Below are 19,174 nucleotides of genomic sequence, written 5' to 3'. Positions count from 1 at the left end.
TCTGATGGGTCCACGTCAGGTGAACAGAGGGCATATTTGACGATTTAACAGTGAAAATCTGCCAGCTTTCGCTGCGTGATAGCCACCTTGTGAGAAGGTGCATTGTTCTGCAGAAATAAGTTTCCATTTCCCAGCTTTCCCCGACGTTTGAAGACCAGTTATTTCTTCAGTTTGCTGAGAGGTTCAGTATAGTCATTTTCCGTAATGGTCTTACCATGTAAGCCGTCAGTACGTAGAATTCCATCTTTATCCCAAAAGACAGATGCGAGCGACTTGTCTGCTGACCTCTGTGTTTTGAACTTCTTTGGGCGTGAAGAACCACTGTGTCTCCATTCTTTTACTGTTCTTTGGTCTCTGGGTCATAAGTGTGTGTCCATGTTTCATCCATAGTGACGAGATGATCCAAAAATCCTATTTGCTTCTCGGCGAAATGGGACCAAAATGGACTGTGAAGCAAGCACATTTTCACACGTTTGGTCTGCACTGAGACATTAGCGAACCTATTTATCTGAGAGCTTTCTCATGTCCAAAGTCTCACAAATAATATGACCCACACCTTCTCGGGATTTGTCCTGGGTCTTTTTAGCAATTAACCTCCGATCATCCAGGATCATGGACTGAACAGTATCCACGGTTTCCGGAAATGTGACTTGAATTGGTCTCCCAGGACGCTCTTCATCTTCAGTGCCGAAATGCCGTGTTTTAAATGCAGCGACTCAATTCTTGATAGTGGAGCAGGAAGAGCAGTTATTTCAAACCTGTACAGAAAACGTAAAGAACAAGCTTTGATGCCGAAACATGAAAATTAATCTACATGCATTTTAACTAGGAAAAGCCATGGACTTATCAGCACCCCGTCGTATTCCATTCGGCGGTCCCTACGGATAGCACTGGGATGGAAATCGTTAAGTTATGCATGGCGCCTGACAGAAGACTCAAGATAAAAGGAAAAAAATTCTAATATTTTTGCTCTCTGCTGTTCCGTCTCGTTCCCTGATCTCTTAATAGACATTCTGTCAACCAGTCCCTTCGTATGGTTAGTCTGGATTTTCAGAATCCTTCTGTAACATCTCACACATCTCATATGCTTCCACTCTCTTCTGTTTCAATTTCACCACAGTCCTGATTTATTGCCACACAGTGCTGTGCTCCGGAGGCACATCCTCCAAAATTTTTCTCAGATTAAGTCCTATGACTCATGGAATCACACTTACTTTAAGAAGCCTTCCTGCCTTTGCTTCTATTAGTTTGCTTCTTATATCTTCCTTGCTTCGTCCATTTGCTTCCGACATAGCTCACCTCCTTCCTCTGATACGCGATCCCAACTTAAGAATTTAATTTTGTCGCTAATCACATTTATGCTACTTTTTATTATTATCGTATGATGATTTACCATAAAATTGTTGTACATGTTCGACTAAAAAATACACGTGTGCAACTATTTACATTATATTTTCAGTGGTCCGCAGTACACATGACTATCGGAAGACTCAGTTATGTGGAGTCATGCCTCGTCAAATGCTTCATTTAGACTCTTCATAGCACCAGGGAAACTTCTGTTAGGGCACTCGTTTACCATGTGGCTCAGTGTCTGAATACCATCACAGTCACACGTACCGTCAGTGCAAACCCGCACTTGTGTGTGTTGTATTTGCGCATACCTTCTCCAGTCCGAAGTATATTAAGCTGTGCCCACATCTCCCTGGGATGATAAAAGCCTGAAACTTTAACAGTTAGGTTTCCATGGCTTGCCACTCACGTTTCCACGCAGAGTACCGGGTGAAACCTGTAGAGAGAATTTTGACTCCCACTTCACATGCTGGTCCTCTGGATTTGAAGCGTTTCCTTGGCAGCGACAATAAATCTTCTTGAAGAGGCATTGTTTCATTTTTGGAAATTTTTTGACAAAGGTGGTAGAAAGCCGCCTTTCGTCGAGTCGGCAGATGTAAGATAGTATTGTTAGTCGGCATGAAAGTGTAGTTCTGACTGTAGCAGTAATGTTTCTCATAGCTGCATTCAGATAAACGTTAACTTTCTTTACATGAGCGCTGAGGAGCCAAACTGTTGCGCAGTATTCTGCTACAGAGTATACCAATGCAAGGGATGCTTCGCAAACGACTGACGCATTTGCTCCCCACATACTACCTGCCAGCTTCCACATCAGGTTGACTGGTGTCTATACCTTCTTCTTAACTGTGCTGGAAAGAAGCAAGAGGTGTCAGGCAGATGGGAGTCTTGTTCACACATTTATTTGCTCTTGTCACCTTCAGCATTACGTGGATAATACTCTTCCGAAGATTCGATGGTGTCTCCACCGCCATAGATTCTATACACCAATAATCGTTTGATTGCCATTTCTCCTAACGATTTTAGAAATTCTGAAGAAATTTTGTCTATCAATTCTGTCTTCTTTCAACGAAGGTCCTCCAAAGATAAAGCTATGGTAAACTCTAGAAACAGAGCCCAGAGCCCTTGTATCCAAATTTTCTTTTAACGCGTTTAATAAGAGTTCTTCCCCTCCCCCCCCCTCCCCCCCCCCTGCCGTACCACCTCCGTAGGGGCCCACAGTATACTCTTTCCTCTCTCCGCTGAAGCCTTTGCGTTTCACAGTGCAATTATTTCCCACTCATAACCTTGACACTGTTGCTTTTAAATTCTCTGAAAGTTATTTTGGCCATTCTGAACATCCTTTCTATGAATATTCCTTTCTGATTTCGCCGCATTTTTTGTATTGTTTTTCCTTTGGCGTCCTCGGTTTTCTTATTTAATTAATTTCCAAGCGACGTATATTGTTGTGTACCTTTTTTAAATTAACTTGTTTTCTTTCCCTCTCTACTCTTTCAGTTGGTGTATTTCTTATGTTACACATTTCCTTCCACTTTACTTTTCGTATACCTACATTTGTCTGTCAAATTTATACGATTACCCTTTTGTGGGGACTTCCATTCCTCCTCAGCTGAACTATCTACTGTGGTATTCGTTTTCGCTGTATGTATATTCTCGGAGAACTTTCAAAGCACATCGTTGTTCAGAACTTCAGTATACTACTTCTTAGTGAACTATTCTTCCTGATGATGCTCTGAAACTTCAACCTACTCTACATTATTACTAACTGGTGATCTGAGCATATATCTGTTCCTGAGTGCGTCTTACATAACAATTCAGATTTCGGAATCTCTGTCTCACCATGCTGTAATCTCCTTGTGTTTCTTTTTCAAGTTTGTCTCTAGGTCATGCGATTTTTGAATAGTGTATTTACTATTACTTTTTGACATTTATTGGAGAATTGGAGAATTCTCTGTCGTTCCTGTCATGTAGGCAGTAGTCACACGTAGCTCTGCCTTCTGTTCCGTTCCCTGCTAATGTGCTTCTGTCCCACACGATTATTTGATTTTCATCTTCCTTTACATGCTGAATTACATGTCCACTTATCTTATACTCTCTCTCTCTCTCTCTCTCTCTCTTCACGTTCTCCGTGCGATATCGGATGTATACTTGAACTATGATTATTAGCGTAGGTTTGTTTTCGATTGTAATGAGAATAATCCTGTCGCTGAATTGTTCACAGTAACTCAATGTATGCCTTGCTTTTCTTTTCATAATGATATGGCATGATTAATTCTTGCATGTTACTCCTGTTGTAACATTTTCTGATAGTGTTGATGTTATCGTGTACTCGTCTCACCAGACATCTATATCTTCTTTCAATCTCACAATACTGATCCCTATTACATCTTGCTTTAGCTTTTGTATTTTATTTTTCGGATTTTCTAGTTTCTCTGCCACGCTCAGACCTCTTGCATTAGAGGCTCAGACTCATAGAATATTACCCTTTCGTTTCTTTTTTTAATATTTTTCTCATTTTCACCACCTGTTGTCTGTTTGAATTGGGGACTACTTTGGAACATTCTCACTGTGGAGCAACAACTTGTTTTTCAATTACAGGCTACATTTCCTAGGTATAGAGATTGTGTCACTTTAAGACAGTGGTTTCCATTGCCATGTGCGTTCTCATATCGCTGATCACTGGTGATTTTTCCGGTTGTAGGTGGTGCTACCCACCCGAAGAGTAAAAGGGTGCAAGGTCTTTGGCAGAAAGAGATTTCTTATACTTGAAGCCTATGGCCGCCTGAGTTGTTGATTTTTATTCCGAATCTAAAGAGTATCTACGATCGATCATTGGCGGTTGGATTGTTTGGGGGAGGAGACTAGACAGCGAGGTCATCGGTCTCAGCGGATTAGGGAAGGACGGGGAAGAAAGTCGGCCGTGCCCTTTCAAAGGAACCATGCCGGCATTTGCCTGGAGCGATTTAGGGGAATCATGGAAAACCTAAATCAGGATAGCCGGACGCGGGATTGAACCGTCGTCCTCCCGAACGCGAGTCCAGTGTGCTAAGCACTGAGCCACGTCGCTCGGTCGAACATTGAAAATAGTGAGACGCTACGCCTCGAACACGGTATGCTTCATTAAAAATAAATTGGAAAGGGCGTTTGAAACGTTTATGCTAACAGTGAATAAATAACATTATATAAAACATAAAATAGAAATAAAAAATACGTTAATGGTTTTATATTGCGCTACAGAATTAAAGGATCTCTTTTTTGAAACCCGCCAACGGCCTTACCGCAACGGTAACACCGTTTCCCGTCAGACCATCTGAAGTAGGTGCAATCGGGCTTGGAAGTGTGACTGTTCGGTTCCGCCGAGTGCTATTGGCAGCGGGGCGCACTCAGCCGTTATGACGCCAATTGAGGAGCTGCTTGACTGAGAAGTAGCTGCTTCAGCCACGAAAACAGACGACGGCTGGGAGAGCGCTGTGTTGACTACACGCCCCACCATATCCACATTCACTGACGTCTGTGGGCTAAGGCAGACAAGTTCGTCGGTCGGTACCGTTGGCCTTAGGAGGCCTGTTCGGAGGGAGAGTTCTTTTCGAAACCCCATAATTGTTTCCCATTCCCGAGCGTAAGTCTGAAGTTTGGCTCAATTCTGCCTTCTGCGCCATTAGGAGGAAAATTTAGGCACTTTTATGCGAAATTTCAATGGAAACCAATTACGAGGTTTCGAAAAAAATGATCCTTTAATTTGGCTGCGATGTATATTTGAGAGCTGAGTTAACACCTGGTATCTAACTTTCGGCAGTAGTGGAAGACTTAGAAGAGTAGTATGATTCTGGTGTCTCTGGTCTTGGAATCAACTAGTAACAGCTTCTTCCATTGCTTCTTCCAGCAAACGCGGACGGCGTGGAATACAGTGTTCTACATCTCAGCGGGCATCGGCCTCGTCACGTACGCCCTGTATGTGGTGCTCGCCACGGACAAAGTGCAGCCCTGGAACGACCCACCCCAAGGTACGTAACTGCCTCACAGAAGATCCACTGGCTAAGTTGTACCATGAGAAAGGAAAGACTACGGTAATGTACTCGTCGTTGAAAGCATAGTCTACGATGTTCGTTTATATTCTTTTTGTTTCATGTACCCAGCAGGTCCGACAAAACGGCGTCTACGCAAAAAGTGCCTATTTTCCAACGTCTCTGCACCACATAATTATTCAAAAGAAAGCCCACAACAGCCTAAAACTACTAACCGGTCGAATATGGGAATCAGAAAACCACGAGCATCATCCGCACATATAAAACTCACGCCTGGCCTATCCAAATCTAAGCCTTCTGCTCCTATTTAATTTTATCACTCTGTCAAATCCTTGCACGCCACCTCGCTTTCCCTATGCGATTATCTCCTCATACTCGCATCTTGTATCAGCTCAAAACATTCGCCTTTGCTACATCTCGTACAGTTTTGAGTCCCAAAACCTTACAGTCTCCATCATAATTGAAAACTGTAGCCTGTTACCGCGCCTCTATCAACGCATCACACCATCCCTTCATTTCCAAACACTCCCTGTCCTTTGACGGCTTAATTTCAGTCATTTTACTTTCCAGATCATGCATTCATTCCTGTAATCTACCGTTTCTTCCAATCATGCCTTTCTTAGCCATCCCATCTCAAATTAAGAACCCAGTTCACACATAGGCCTGTCTATACATTGATTATATTTTTTCCAGATAACACCCTCTTCTGCACTGCTATCAACACAATCCCAACTCACAGTTAGCAGAAGGCCCCATCTCATCACCCTCACAATGGAAAGAATTTTCATTGCATCACTGTCATCGTGTCATAAACATCATCACTTAATTAATTTGAGCTCCAGCACTTATGCGCCTTAACTGCCTCTCAGACACCCCACTCCATACAGTCTCAAAAGAAATTAGCTAAGTTCCATACTTGGTAGTGGCCCATTATTTGGGGTTTTTCGTTTCAGACAACTTAGATGAATCGGCCAGTACTGCTCCGTATTCACACATTTCGTCATGAAATTAGTATGGACGATTAATTAGAATAACGCTGTGTGTAGCTGCTGTCAATCATGTTTTGCCATAAGACGGCTTCAATTTTTTTAGAATTCTGTCAGGAAACATTAAGCTCAACACGATTTTGTTACTAATTTCGACATCACTGCAACATTATCATTTGTATCTACAGCGCTGGTTCTAAAGAGCTGAGTGACAAATTACTCTGTGGAAGTTATTGGCCCATAAGAAAAACGAAAGGCTAAATAGAAAAGCCTGCTGGAAAATGAGCTAAGTACAGACAACACCGTGCTACAACAGATTGTTTCTTCAGCATACGGCTACACGATTCGCTGAAGGTGGTGCAGGAGTGATTGCACAGAGCGAGATCTTTAAGACAGTGTACTCGCATTTGGGAGGGTCGTGATTTTACCCATTATCTGGTCACCCAGAGTTATGTTGTGTTTTAAAGTGGGTGGCGGGTGATTTTTTCGAAAAGAGCAATGTGATTTCACGTCCCATCCTTGTTCAAAATTAACTTGCGTCCCGTGTCTTACTATCTCTAATGTTCTTCCCTTTATTGTCATCTGCAATGATTATTTTCTCATAGATAAATGACTGTAAGTGCTTGGAAGATTTTTGCGGTTTTTGTTCTGTCTGGATAGCTCATTCAGGGGAAGTTTCATACGTGCCGTTTCTGTCCAAATTCCAAACTTCTCTATAAGTTTTACTGTTAGTTAGATCCAAGCTGCTCAGCTTCTAAGAAGGCAGTCTGGAATACTATAGATTTTAATGATAGGTCCTCCACATAACTTCGATAAGAGAATCATTCAAACGATCTATTGGATATGTAACTAACAAATAAATCTGCAAATTTTGTGCCGGACGGAGTGACCGAGCGGTTCTAGACGCTTCAGTCCGGAACCGCGCGACCGCTACGGTCGCAGGTTCGAATCCTGCCTCGGTCATGGATGTGTGTGATGTCCTTAGGTTAGTTAGGTTTAAGTAGTTTATGTTCTAGGGGACTGATGACCTCAGATGTTAAGTCCCATAGTGCTCAGAGCCATTTTTTTGCAAATTTTGTTTCACTTACCACTTACGATGTTTTGGTTTATCTTTACAGAGGAAGAGGCCAGAGAGGAAGGAAAACAACAGAATGGACTTGACAACCCCGTCTTCGAGACAGAGCGATTCTAACAAAAGTCACGTCATTTGTCACTATTTATTTTCTCATGAGTTTTGTATCTCATCATTATCATTCATATGTAATAAACTCATTACTTTTTTATTTGTTGTCTTATTTTTGTCAATCGCTCTACTGCATTCAGCACTGCGTGGCACTAAACCTTTCAATTTCCTTATTTATGTGTGCTCTGAATAAAAAATGCTGGAAATTTTTTAAAGAGAATAATTGTTCACCGGGTGATATTCTGACTGTCATGAGAATAAACACTATCAGTTTAAATCAAATATTACAAAAGTTGACAAGATAACAGTTAATTAGGAAAAATCTGAGACCACTATTTAAAAACTAATATTTAAGGGCATACAAAACTACCAAGTGGCATCTAGCCCGGTCCATGGGGGAAAGCAGTCATACAAAATGAATGACTATTAAAACACATACTTTGAATCTACGGGCTGGTTGTCAACTGTTTGTAATTGAATTTTACCTGCTTCACTACTCACTGAACACAGTGTAATATCTCATCTATATTTACTTTTGCTGCCTGGTCTACCTTACTGACGATAGCAACCAGCAGACTGTTGAGTTGGGCTGATGCTTGTTTGTGAATTATAACATCCGAGATAGCTCGTCATGGGGGTGCTTTTTTTCACAAGTGATTATTCAATTGAAATAATCCTGTCAGGAAAAATTGCATAGTTAAATAATAAGTGAATGAATGTAATCCAGAAAAATCAATGATGGTAGCCAACAACAAAAACTTATGGATAAATTAAATGACATATGTAATACCAACACAACAACAAACTTGTGAATGATGGACTTACAGACGAGCAAACAGTAGAAATAAATGGGTTGCTAATTGAACATTTGGAATATAACCAGTGTACGTACAGCTTGCATATATGCGAACGTATGCTGGCAGGTGCCCTTAAACAATTATTTAACTGGCGCCCAATTGCTAAGTCCGGAAGTACCTCAGCGTCACGAAACATTAACAGTCAACCAAAAGAAAGTGTAATATCTGCCAGTAGTATCCTTCATCTACAACGAAATATTTGTCTTTCAATCTTTTCAGAGTCTGTCACTAAAAGCATCACAAGTAACTCTAAATTCCGACAGCGCCTCAGTATTAACGCTCGTAGAAAAGTTTAAGTATCTGCTCACAGCTAAATGCTTTCACCGAACACCGAAACAACGTCATAGTATTGTAAGTCCTGAAGTGGTGTCCGGAGTCCGCCTGCTTAGCTGGGTGGTAACGTGCTTGCTTCGCCTGCAGGCCGGCCCGGGTTCCTTTCCCGGCCGGGTTGGAGATTTTCTCCGCTCGGGGACTGGGTCTCGTGTTGTCCTCATCATTATTTCATCCTCATCACCGGCGCGCATGTCGCCCAATGTGGCGTCGACTGAAATAAGTCTTGCACTTGGCAACCGAATTACCCCGAATGGGGCCTCCCGGCCAACGATGCAATACGCTCATTTTATTCATCTTTTGAAGTCCAGAGACAGTCACTAACAAAGTGTTAAAGTCTGAAACATTCATGGCCAGTGTGCAACCCAAAAACATTATACTTTTGCCACTTCCACGAGTGAATAGCCTCAATTACTGTCACATGCCACAAAGCTCCCACATAAACGCCGTAATTTAAGAAATGGAACACCATTCAAATTTGCAATCTCACAGATCGTCCTAATTCTACCGGTTTAGCGTTAAAGAATAAAAATACATGTTTTGCACATACAGCATCCAATGAAAAGTATGCGGACACCGTTATATCAGGAGGAATTGACCACTAGATGTCACGAGAGGTGGAAAGGAGACGGGGAATAGTGTGCTGTCACTAGGGAAGCTGTAACAGCAGAATGGTTGGGTCAGGAAAGTTTCAACGTGCACTAATCACTTGACGAACAAGTCATCGGGGACTTTTCAACCCTTCCACAGCTGCTCAAGAGGACTGATGTCGATATAAGTGCGAAGTGGAAACGTGGAGGTTCAAGCACAACTAAACGAAGACCAGGCAGATCTCATATATTGACCGACATGGACCGTCGAGCATTGCGAAGGATGTCTGCGAAAAATCGCATCACATTTAGCGGAAGGAACCACACGTGAGTTTCAGTTTTACCACCATTATAGAAAAATGACTGTGCATAGAGAGTTAAAGACAATGGGTTACAATGTTCGGTCAGCTCGTCAAGAGCCACACATTTTTGTAGACAGTGCTACGTAGCCCTTGTGAAGATATACAGAGAGAAGACATTGGACAGTAGGTGACTGTAAACGTTACCTGTCATCGTTTGTAGCGGCAACGCTGAAGTAAGGAGGAGGTGGTATTATGAGGGCAATTTTTTTTCAGCCTCCGATTAGCTGTAAATAAAAGAAAAATGTACAGAAAATAATAATTTTATTACCAAAAGTACAGTAAAGTCTTAACTTATTTTTCTACATAATCGCCAAAACGATTGAGGCACTTGTCATACCGTGACACAAGCTTTTCGATGCCTTCCTCGAAGAATGTTGCTGCCAGTGAGGACAGGTAAGTCTTGATGGCGTCCTGAAGTGTAGCGAAGCGGTGCCCGCCTAATCATGACTTCATTTCTCGTAACAGGTGATAGTCACTTGGTTCTAGGTCCGGGCTGTATGGTGGATGTTCAAAAACTTTCCATTTAAACTTTTTTAGGAGGTCTTTTGTCATGTTGGCACTGTGTGTTCGGGCGTTGTCATGGATCAAAACAACGCCAGGTGAAAGCATTCCTCTGAGTTTGTTTTGAATGGCTCTGCGGAGACGACGTAGTTTCACAATAAAGTTCCTTGGTTATCGTCGTTGCTCCATAAAGTCCACCAGCAGCACTCCCTTATGGTCCCAAAACACAGTGGCTATTGTTTTTCTTTTCGTCAGTGAATGTTTAAACTTTTTTGGCTTGCTTGGGGAAGCTGTGTGCATCCACTGCTTTGATTGTTCCTTTGTTTCAGGATTGTCATAGAGGACCCACGTTTCATCGCCAGTAACAATCGACTTCAAAAAAACGTTTCTCTCATTGGCAGAACGTGTGAGAAACGATCATGCTGACGCCATCCTTTGCGTTTTGTGGTCGGTACTGAGCATTTTTGGGATCCAACGTGCACACAATTTGCGATAGCCTAGGTCTTGAGTCACAATTGTGTACAAAGCAGACCTTGATATGTCTAGAAATTCATCTGATAGTTCGATAATCGTAAACATTCGTTTGCATCTCACCGCCTGATCAACACGCTCAATGAGGCCTACAGTGGCGACAGACTTCCGACCTTGTCCACCTGCATCATGGACGTCTATTAGTCCTCCTCTATATTTTCGACACCATTCCCGAACACTACCATCACTCATAACGTTGTTACCATACACGTTGCTCATTCTGCGATGGACTTCCGCAGCAGTACATCCTTCTGCTTGCAGAGAACGGATTACACTTCGTAACTCACATTTGGTGGGTGCATCGAGCGTAGCGGCCATGTTTACACGGACGTAGCTCGAATACGATTGACACACTGCAGCTGAAAACGGCAGAGCTTGTGGTGGGGGAGCTGCGCAATCGCATGACGCGCAGGTCCGGCCCCTCCCTACCTCTTACTTGCTTAGATGGACGATCGGAGGTTGGGAAAAAAAAACAGCCCTCGTACAATATGGGGGTGATTTTCGTTCTTAGGGTGTCGTTCCCTCATTGAGCTCAAGAAAATGCTAAACGCGGAAGGATATGAACGCATTTTACAGCGTGAAGTGCTGTATACAGTAGCGGAACAATTCGGCGACGATGATTGTATCATCTTGACAGTGCGCCCTGTCATAAAGCAGAATCTATGAGGCATTAGTTTGTGGGCAGTAACATTCCTGAAACGTATTGGTCTGTCCAGCGTCCCGACCTGAAGCCTGTGGAACACCTTTGGGATGAATTAAAACGCCAACTTAGCTTCCGACCCCAGCGCCCAGTATTACTTCCTTCTCTGGTGTTGTCTCTTGAGGAAGATTGGTGTGCCATTTCTCCAGAGACATTAACACAGCTATTGAAAGTGTGGCCAGGAGAGCTCAGGCCGTCACAAAGGTGTACGGTGCACACATCCCACATTAATGTCCACTAATGGGTGGACGTGCTCATCTCTTTAGATATAAGAAACATCAGTAAATAATAGTAACAACAATTAACATCGATTCCTTATATTGAGTTACTTATGCGCTCTTCTCAACAGCCCTCTCAATATTTACGTACCACATTTAAATGAAGAACATCTTTCCTTAGTGACCAAATGAATAATTACTCGATTAGGAGAAAAGAATGGATCTGGGCTACATTATGCTAAATTAATAAATCATCAGACGATCAATTCCAATTACAAAATCATCTAGAGAGAATTTCTGTGTGGTGAGAAAAGTGGCAATTGGCAGTAAACAAATAAAAGTGCGAGGTCATCCACATGGGTACTAAAAGAAATCCGATAAATTTTGGGTATACGATAAATCGCACAAATGTAAGGGCTGTCAATTCGACTAAACACCAAGGAATTACAATTACGAACAACTTAAATTGGAAAGGCTACACAGATAATATTGTGGGGAAGGCGAAATAAAGACTGCGCTTTGCGCCAAAACACTTAGAAGATGCGACAAACTCACTAAAGAGACAGCCTACATTACACTTGTCCGTCCTCTGCTGGAATATTGCTGCGCGGTGTGGCATCCTTACCAGGTAGGATTGACGGAGGACATCGAGAACGTGCAAAGAAGGGCAGCCCGTTTCGTGTTATCGTGCAGTAGGGGTGAGAGTGTCACTGATATGGTTGGGGTGGCATTCACTGAAGCAAAGGCGGTTTTCTTTGCGTCGAGACCTATTTACGAAATTCCAGTCACTAACTTTCTCTTCCGAGTGCGAAAATATTTTGTTGACTCCCACCTACGTAGGGAGAAATGATCATCATAATAAAATAAGAGAAATCAGAGCTCGAACGGAAAGATTTAAGTGTTCCTTTTTCCCACGCGCCATTCGAGAGTGGAATGATAGAGAAGTAGTATGAAAATGGTTAGATGAACCCTCTGCCAGGTACTTAAGTGTGAATTGCAGAGTAACCATGTAGATGTAGATGTAGATGTTATTTGTTTATGTAAAGGATTTGGCTTTCTGGCACACTGGAATAAACAGCTGTTATTACAACAAGCTATAGTACGAATACCAATTGTGCTTGCGATCGTGGTACTTGGTTAGTGTTGACAACTGACTTCTTCAACTATGGTCTGACGCCTCATTTGTGACCGTGGCCACATGCAGCTGAATTCTAATAAATTTTATTTGTATAAGGAACATCATTTTCGGTTCGAAAGTTGTACAATCCGGAATCGGCATGCCAATCGGGCAAAATCGCCGTAAGCGTTGAGGCAATCACCACACCATCGCACCAGCTTGCAGATACCGATTGGCAAAACACTGTGTCTTGCTATGTGAAGAGGTCCGTAAACGCCTGCCGCACATCTTCGTCCGGCAGGAATCGTCGACTCTTCACGGCCTTGTTCGAGAGACCGAAGGAGTGATAGTGGCATGAGAAGAGATCAGGATTACAGGGCGGTTGCTCCAGCGTCTTCCATTTGAGTTGGCGTAACATTTGCGATATGGGGATGTGCGTTGTCATGAAGCACTAGCGTCCCTTGCCGCATACCATTTCACTATGGTGGTTTTCGGCGGACCTGCTGCCCCATGCACATCCTTAATTCTCCGCTGGATTTCTAACGGCCCTTGTCCTTCAGCAGCCGAGAAAAGAATGACAGCACGTTGGTCCTGTTTGGGCGCATTTGGTAATAACGTCGTTTTCACGTTTCCGCATTTACCGCACTCACGTCGGAAAAACATAAATGCCACAGTGACCCTTTGCTTGCATATCGTTGGTTATAAAGCATCATGAGAGTCGGGCTACATTGCATATACACTGCAGAAACTCCTTCAAACGGAAACTTTTTCATCGTCCCTTAGACTTTTCGAAAGTTTTGGTTTATGCAAAGTGTGTGAATTTCTAAATTTTCGTAGTACAACTGTCGGCTGAGTGGCAGTAAGCGTTTAGGTGTACCTGTGATTACTGCAGGATTACTCTAAATTGTAGATTTCTGACGTATCGGCTTGACACGAAGTCCACCAGTGTGGTTTCGCGCAAATTATAGCTGCAATATCGGTAAAATAACCTTTCCCGCAACAGCTAGCAAAGTCCACTGCTACACTGGTCTGTCTCCGCTAGCCAAGACGACTCGCTCCTGCCTGCCTTCTCAGGCGGTCAGTCACTGCCACGATCCTTTGTTTAAAACTCTCGGCCGCTGACTGCCAAGCGGTGCATTTCACTTCATACCAGTCGTGTGGACATCAATGGAGGCTATTTCTTATGGGAAACAGACTTTCCGGCCCGTATTGATCCTGAAGGACCCCAAAAGTGTGGTGCAGAAACTACAGCCTCTGGGGTTTGATAAACAGAGTAACAGATATGTCTTGGACGTCTTGAAGGCCATAATAGACGCGCTGACATTGGGCACTGACGTCCACTTACTTTGGATAAAAAGGCATCATTGGATTCTCCATAGTGAAATTACTGACCGCCTCACTAAGAGGAGCATTACGGATCTCAGCTCGACAGTCAATTCGAACTGTGAATGGCACGCCCTTATAGGGCGGCTACCTGGCTGTTATAGAACCGAATGTCTCTTTTCGACCAATGTTCATGTCGTTGGAGTATAGTATGCGTAGATATTATGTGACCTCTGTCATCCGCACTAGACTGGGACACAGGTGTTATCCCGCCCACCTACACCGATTCAAAATCATCGCTTCTAAACACTGTGATCAGCACACGCCACGTCATACTGGCGTGTACCAAGTACTTGGCCGCACAGGCGGTCCTATATAAGAAATTGGTTGTGATGGGATACTCCCTCCCTACAAGTGTAACTGCTTTACTTCACTAGTACAATATCTCCAGTGTGAATCACCAAAAACCTGCACAGCAGACATTGCGAAAATGCAAATTGCTGTTGATGTGCGGTTTTCGCAGAACTGATTGATAGCTGGGGACTCGCGTTTTTAGCCGATAAAAAGATTGTGATAATCCAGAATGAGATTTCCACTCTGCAGCGGAGTGTGCGCTGATATGAAACTTCCTGGCAGATTAAAACTGTGTGCCCGACCGAGACTCGAACTCGGGACCTTTGCCTTTCGCGGGCAAGTGCTCTACCAACTGAGCTACCGAAGCACGACTCACGCCCGGTACTCACAGCTTTACTTCTGCCTGTACCTCGTCTCCTACCTTCCAAACTTTACAGAAGCTCTCCTGCGAAACTTGCAGAACTAGCACTCCTGAAAGAAAGGATATTGCGGAGACATGGCTTAGCCACAGCCTGGGGGATGTTTCCAGAATGTGAGTACCGGGCGTTAGTCGTGCTTCGGTAGCTCAGTTGGTAGAGCACTTGCCCGCGAAAGGTAAAGGTCCCGAGTTCGAGTCTCGGTCGGGCACACAGTTTTAATCTGCGAGGAAGTTTCATATCAGCGCACACTCCGCTACAGAGTGGAAATCTCATTCTGGAAACATCCCCCAGGCTGTGGCTAAGCCATGTCTCCGCAATATCCTTTCTTTCAGGAGTGCTAGTTCTGCAAGGTTCGCAGGAGAGCTTCTGTAAAGTTTGGAAGGTAGGAGACGAGGTACTGGCAGAAGTAAAGCTGTGAGTACCGGGCCTGAGTCGTGCTTCGGTAGCTCAGTTGGTAGAGCACTTGCCCGCGAAAGGCAAAGGTCCCGAGTTCGAGTCTCGGTCGGGCACACAGTTTTAATCTGCCAGGAAGTTTCATATCAGCGCACACTCCGCTGCAGAGTGGAAATCTCATTCTGGAAACATCCCCCAGGCTGTGGCTAAGCCATGTCTCCACAGTATCCTTTCTTTCAAGAGTGCTAGTTCTGCAAGGTTCGCAGGAGAGCTTCTGTAAAGTTTGGAAGGTAGGAGACGAGGTACTGGCAGAAGTAAAGCTGTGAGTACCGGGCCTGAGTCGTGCTTCGGTAGCTCAGTTGGTAGAGCACTTGCCCGCGAAAGGCAAAGGTCCCGAGTTCGAGTCTCGGTCGGGCACACAGTTTTAATCTGCCAGGAAGTTTCAGATTGTGATAATATTTAGAAGGTGTATCTTTTGCGTAAAAATATACTTCGTGAAATGAACACTGCCTACTCACATTAACAAACTCAAAGTTGGGCAAATTAGAATGTCAGTGGTGCTTGCTGAAGGATTCTAGTGCGATTCGTTCACAAGATACCGTATTTTGAGAAGTTTCCGCACCGACACTTTATGCAATACTTGTTGTAGGACACACTAGAGAACAATACAAGTGCATACCTAGTTATATGGATTCTGACCGGTAACGACACAGCTGACCATGACAGGTAGCGTTCAAAATAACCGCCAGCAGCTGCAATGCACTTTTCCTGCCTGGTACGAAACCACTGCTGCACACGTGCTAGTATTTCAGCGGAGATGTGCGAGCAGGGTGCAGTAACACGCCGTTGTCTATCATCGGGTGTAGTTGGTATGCCCTTGTAGACAGCATCTTACAGCTTTCACTACAGAGAAATGTCTACAGGCCTCAGATCCGGGGCAGCCAAGATAGAGGACCTCTGCGTCCAGTCCGATATGGAAACAATTCGTGAAGACATTCTGTGGAGTATGGGCTGAACAGCTATCTTATTGCTTCCACAGGTGCCTTATGGTCCGCAGAGGAACGTCTTCTAGCATCCGTGGAAGTTAGTGCTTTGGCAGACTGCGATCCCTGTGCGCGTTCAGTGTTCCGTCTATGAAAAACGGGCCTACGAGCTGATTGTCCCACACCACATGTTTACACTCCATGGACGCAGACGTTTCACCTGACGAAGCCAACGGGGACTGTCAGTAGACCTACAGTGCATGTATCGGCTGTTCAGCCGGCCGTGATTGGTACATGTGGCTTCATCATTAAACAAGACACATGATACACCTGGAGTATCCTGCTTCAAAGCCCATGTACAGAAGTTAAAACGATTCTCATAATCGTTTCCATGCAGCTCATGATAGAGAGAAATGTGATAGAGATGGAACTTATGTCCATGAAAAACGCATGGGACGCTTGCCTGATCGCTCCACTTTCTCGTGCAATTGCGCGTAAGCCAACGTGCGGATCAACTGCAGCAGCAGCAAGAACATTAATTTCCGTCTCTTTTGTCGGGATTTGTTTCCTTCTGTAGCGTTGTCTATGTGTTACAATACCAGTTTCAGGTGACTGCTTGAAGAAGTTGATAAATAACGGCCGAGATGGTTGACGTATGTTTGCATGTCTTGCTGCATACACCTTATAAGAACGAGCTGCATTCTTCCTACACTCTCTATACACCATGAACATGTCGGCTATTTCTGCATTGGTAAATCCCATCGTCCACTCACTGCCTATTGCTTGGACTGTAGCACACTAATTTACTATCAAGTCGCATTACGCTCAAGGAACACACAAGCAATCTATAAGCAAACATAACAACACCGTACCTAGCAATAACGAAGACTGAATGGCACAGACAAGAGTCGGTGTGGAAATTTTTCAAAACACGATATTTCGTAAATGACTCCCACTAGAATCCTGCAAGAAACACCACTGTTATTCTAATTTCCCTACTTTAGGATTGTTAGTATCAATAGGCATTGTTCCATTTTAAAAAAGAAGTATTTTTCACAAAAAATACAGTAAGTATTATTGCAATCTGTTTATTAGCTAAAAATGCGAGCCCGCAATATTTGGGGTGCAAGCTGTAGGTGATTCACCTTGTATAAGTATTATTTGCTCGCTGTTTAAAACACGCCGGTATATAGCTTTGATTGGTTGGTTGGTTGATTTGGAGGGGGGGGGGGACCAAATTGCGAGCTTATCAATCTCATCGGATTAGGGAAGAATGGGCAAGGAAATCGGCCGTGCCCTTTCAAAGGAACCATCCCGTCATTTGACTGAATCGATTTAGGGACGGGTTTGGACCGTTGTCCTCCCGAATGCGAGTCTAGTGTGCTAACCACTGGGCCACCTCGCTCGGTAACCAGGTTTGCCCCTCAAGTTGTGTCGATCTTGTCCTCCCATGGAACCAGCCCTGTTCGAAAACTGAGACGACTGTTTGTGTTTTTACTTTCCATTAAGAACTTACCTTTGAAAACGACGCCGTTGTCCAGCTTTCAACCTCATGTTCCTGTAGATGTCATTCTCCTATGGAACCAACCCATTTCTAAATCTGGGTCATAATTTTGTGTTTTTAATTTATATTACGAACTTATCTTTGTACTTCAGACTTTTATCATTGTTCTGTTGTGAAAATCGCACTAATATTAACGTGGCACTATTACAGCTACTGGGGGTTATATTTTATATTAAGAATTTAATGTTTGCACGTCTTCTACTGTGAAAATTTCAATTATGTTAACGTGACACTTTTGTAATTACAGTTGGCTGTATGGCTGTATGGTCTTTGCTGCCCAAAGGCAAATAAATAAAATCACAGCAGTCCAAATTAAACGTACCCTATACATGTCTTCCCAGATTTGCTATATGTGTCAACAAGAATTAATCAGCTTTAGTGACAGGGCGGTGAAATAGATTATGTAACGATGGACTGGTCGTCGTGATCTTGTTTCACGGTGAACCCGTAAATAAGAAACGATTTACACTTCCTCATGCGTAAACCGCAAGCCACTTGTCAGCGCTTATTGGAGAGTACATTGTGCCATTGCTACACTGACGGAAATATTAAATGTTACACCATGAACACCTTGCCTGAACGCTCGTCGTCTGCTGGCCACTCGTCAAGGTAGGAAAGGCAAAGTGTTTTGCGGCGGAAAATTAGACGCCATTGTTTCAGATGTGAAAATTTTAGGAGTGATAGACTCTGGACTTCAGTTGAGGACTTAAAAGCTTTGCTGTTGTTTCGGTGTTCGGTGACAGCGCTTAGCTGCAGTTACTGTCACTGTACGTGTGGAGATCGTAACAGATGGTGCCCAGAGTAAGTGCACATGCAGCTTACTATGGCCTTAAGGGGCTTGAAAAAGGCCGAATCACTGCACTGACATAGCAGCATCATGCCGACGGGTCACTCAGACCATGAGCTGTACTGCAATGGCTGAGAACGAGTGATGACCAAATGGGCCCCGGACAATAGCATGACAAGAAGAGTAGGCACGGGTCCTTCCAGAGGAACTACAGCACACGAAGATTATAGGATCGTCCGAAGGAAATTTAACTAATAGACGTATTAAAACAGCTCTATTGCAGATGCAAGTTAAGGACTGAGTTTAGCCACGGACCTTCGGGTACAGAGTACTGGGAAGTGAGTTGAGAGGTGGGGTTGCCGTATATCTTTTACCACTGATCGCTTACCAGAGGCAACAAAGAGCAATGTCTGGAGCCTGGCTTCCCCGGGCAGATTGCACCACCATGTGACGTTGACAATAGACGTCAGTTCCGAATGAAACATGAGAGCTTAATCATTTCATATCCGATATGTGATCAATATCTCCATGAAGTCTGAGAAATATCAGACAGGTGCTTCTTGCTGCAACGTACTCCTTTTACTATTCCCTTCTTAAATCAACG

The 19,174-nt window shown here is 43.7% G+C and overlaps 1 protein-coding gene across 1 annotated transcript in view; it reads left to right on the top strand.

Moving 5' to 3' along the window:
- LOC126176713 (sialin-like) overlaps positions 1–7,572 on the top strand; it is a 55,953-nt gene extending 48,381 nt beyond the window's left edge. The window contains exons 9-10 of the mRNA XM_049923879.1: positions 5,231–5,351; positions 7,477–7,572. Coding sequence (XP_049779836.1) covers positions 5,231–5,351; positions 7,477–7,550 — 195 coding nt within the window. The 3' untranslated portion in view covers positions 7,551–7,572. The remainder of the gene's footprint in view (positions 1–5,230; positions 5,352–7,476) is intronic.
- Positions 7,573–19,174: the final 11,602 nt, after the last annotated feature.

The sequence above is a fragment of the Schistocerca cancellata genome, chromosome 3 (assembly GCF_023864275.1).
Source record: "Schistocerca cancellata isolate TAMUIC-IGC-003103 chromosome 3, iqSchCanc2.1, whole genome shotgun sequence".
NCBI classification, from domain to species: Eukaryota; Metazoa; Arthropoda; class Insecta; order Orthoptera; family Acrididae; genus Schistocerca; species Schistocerca cancellata.
This window is presented reverse-complemented; position numbering and strand designations above follow the sequence as displayed.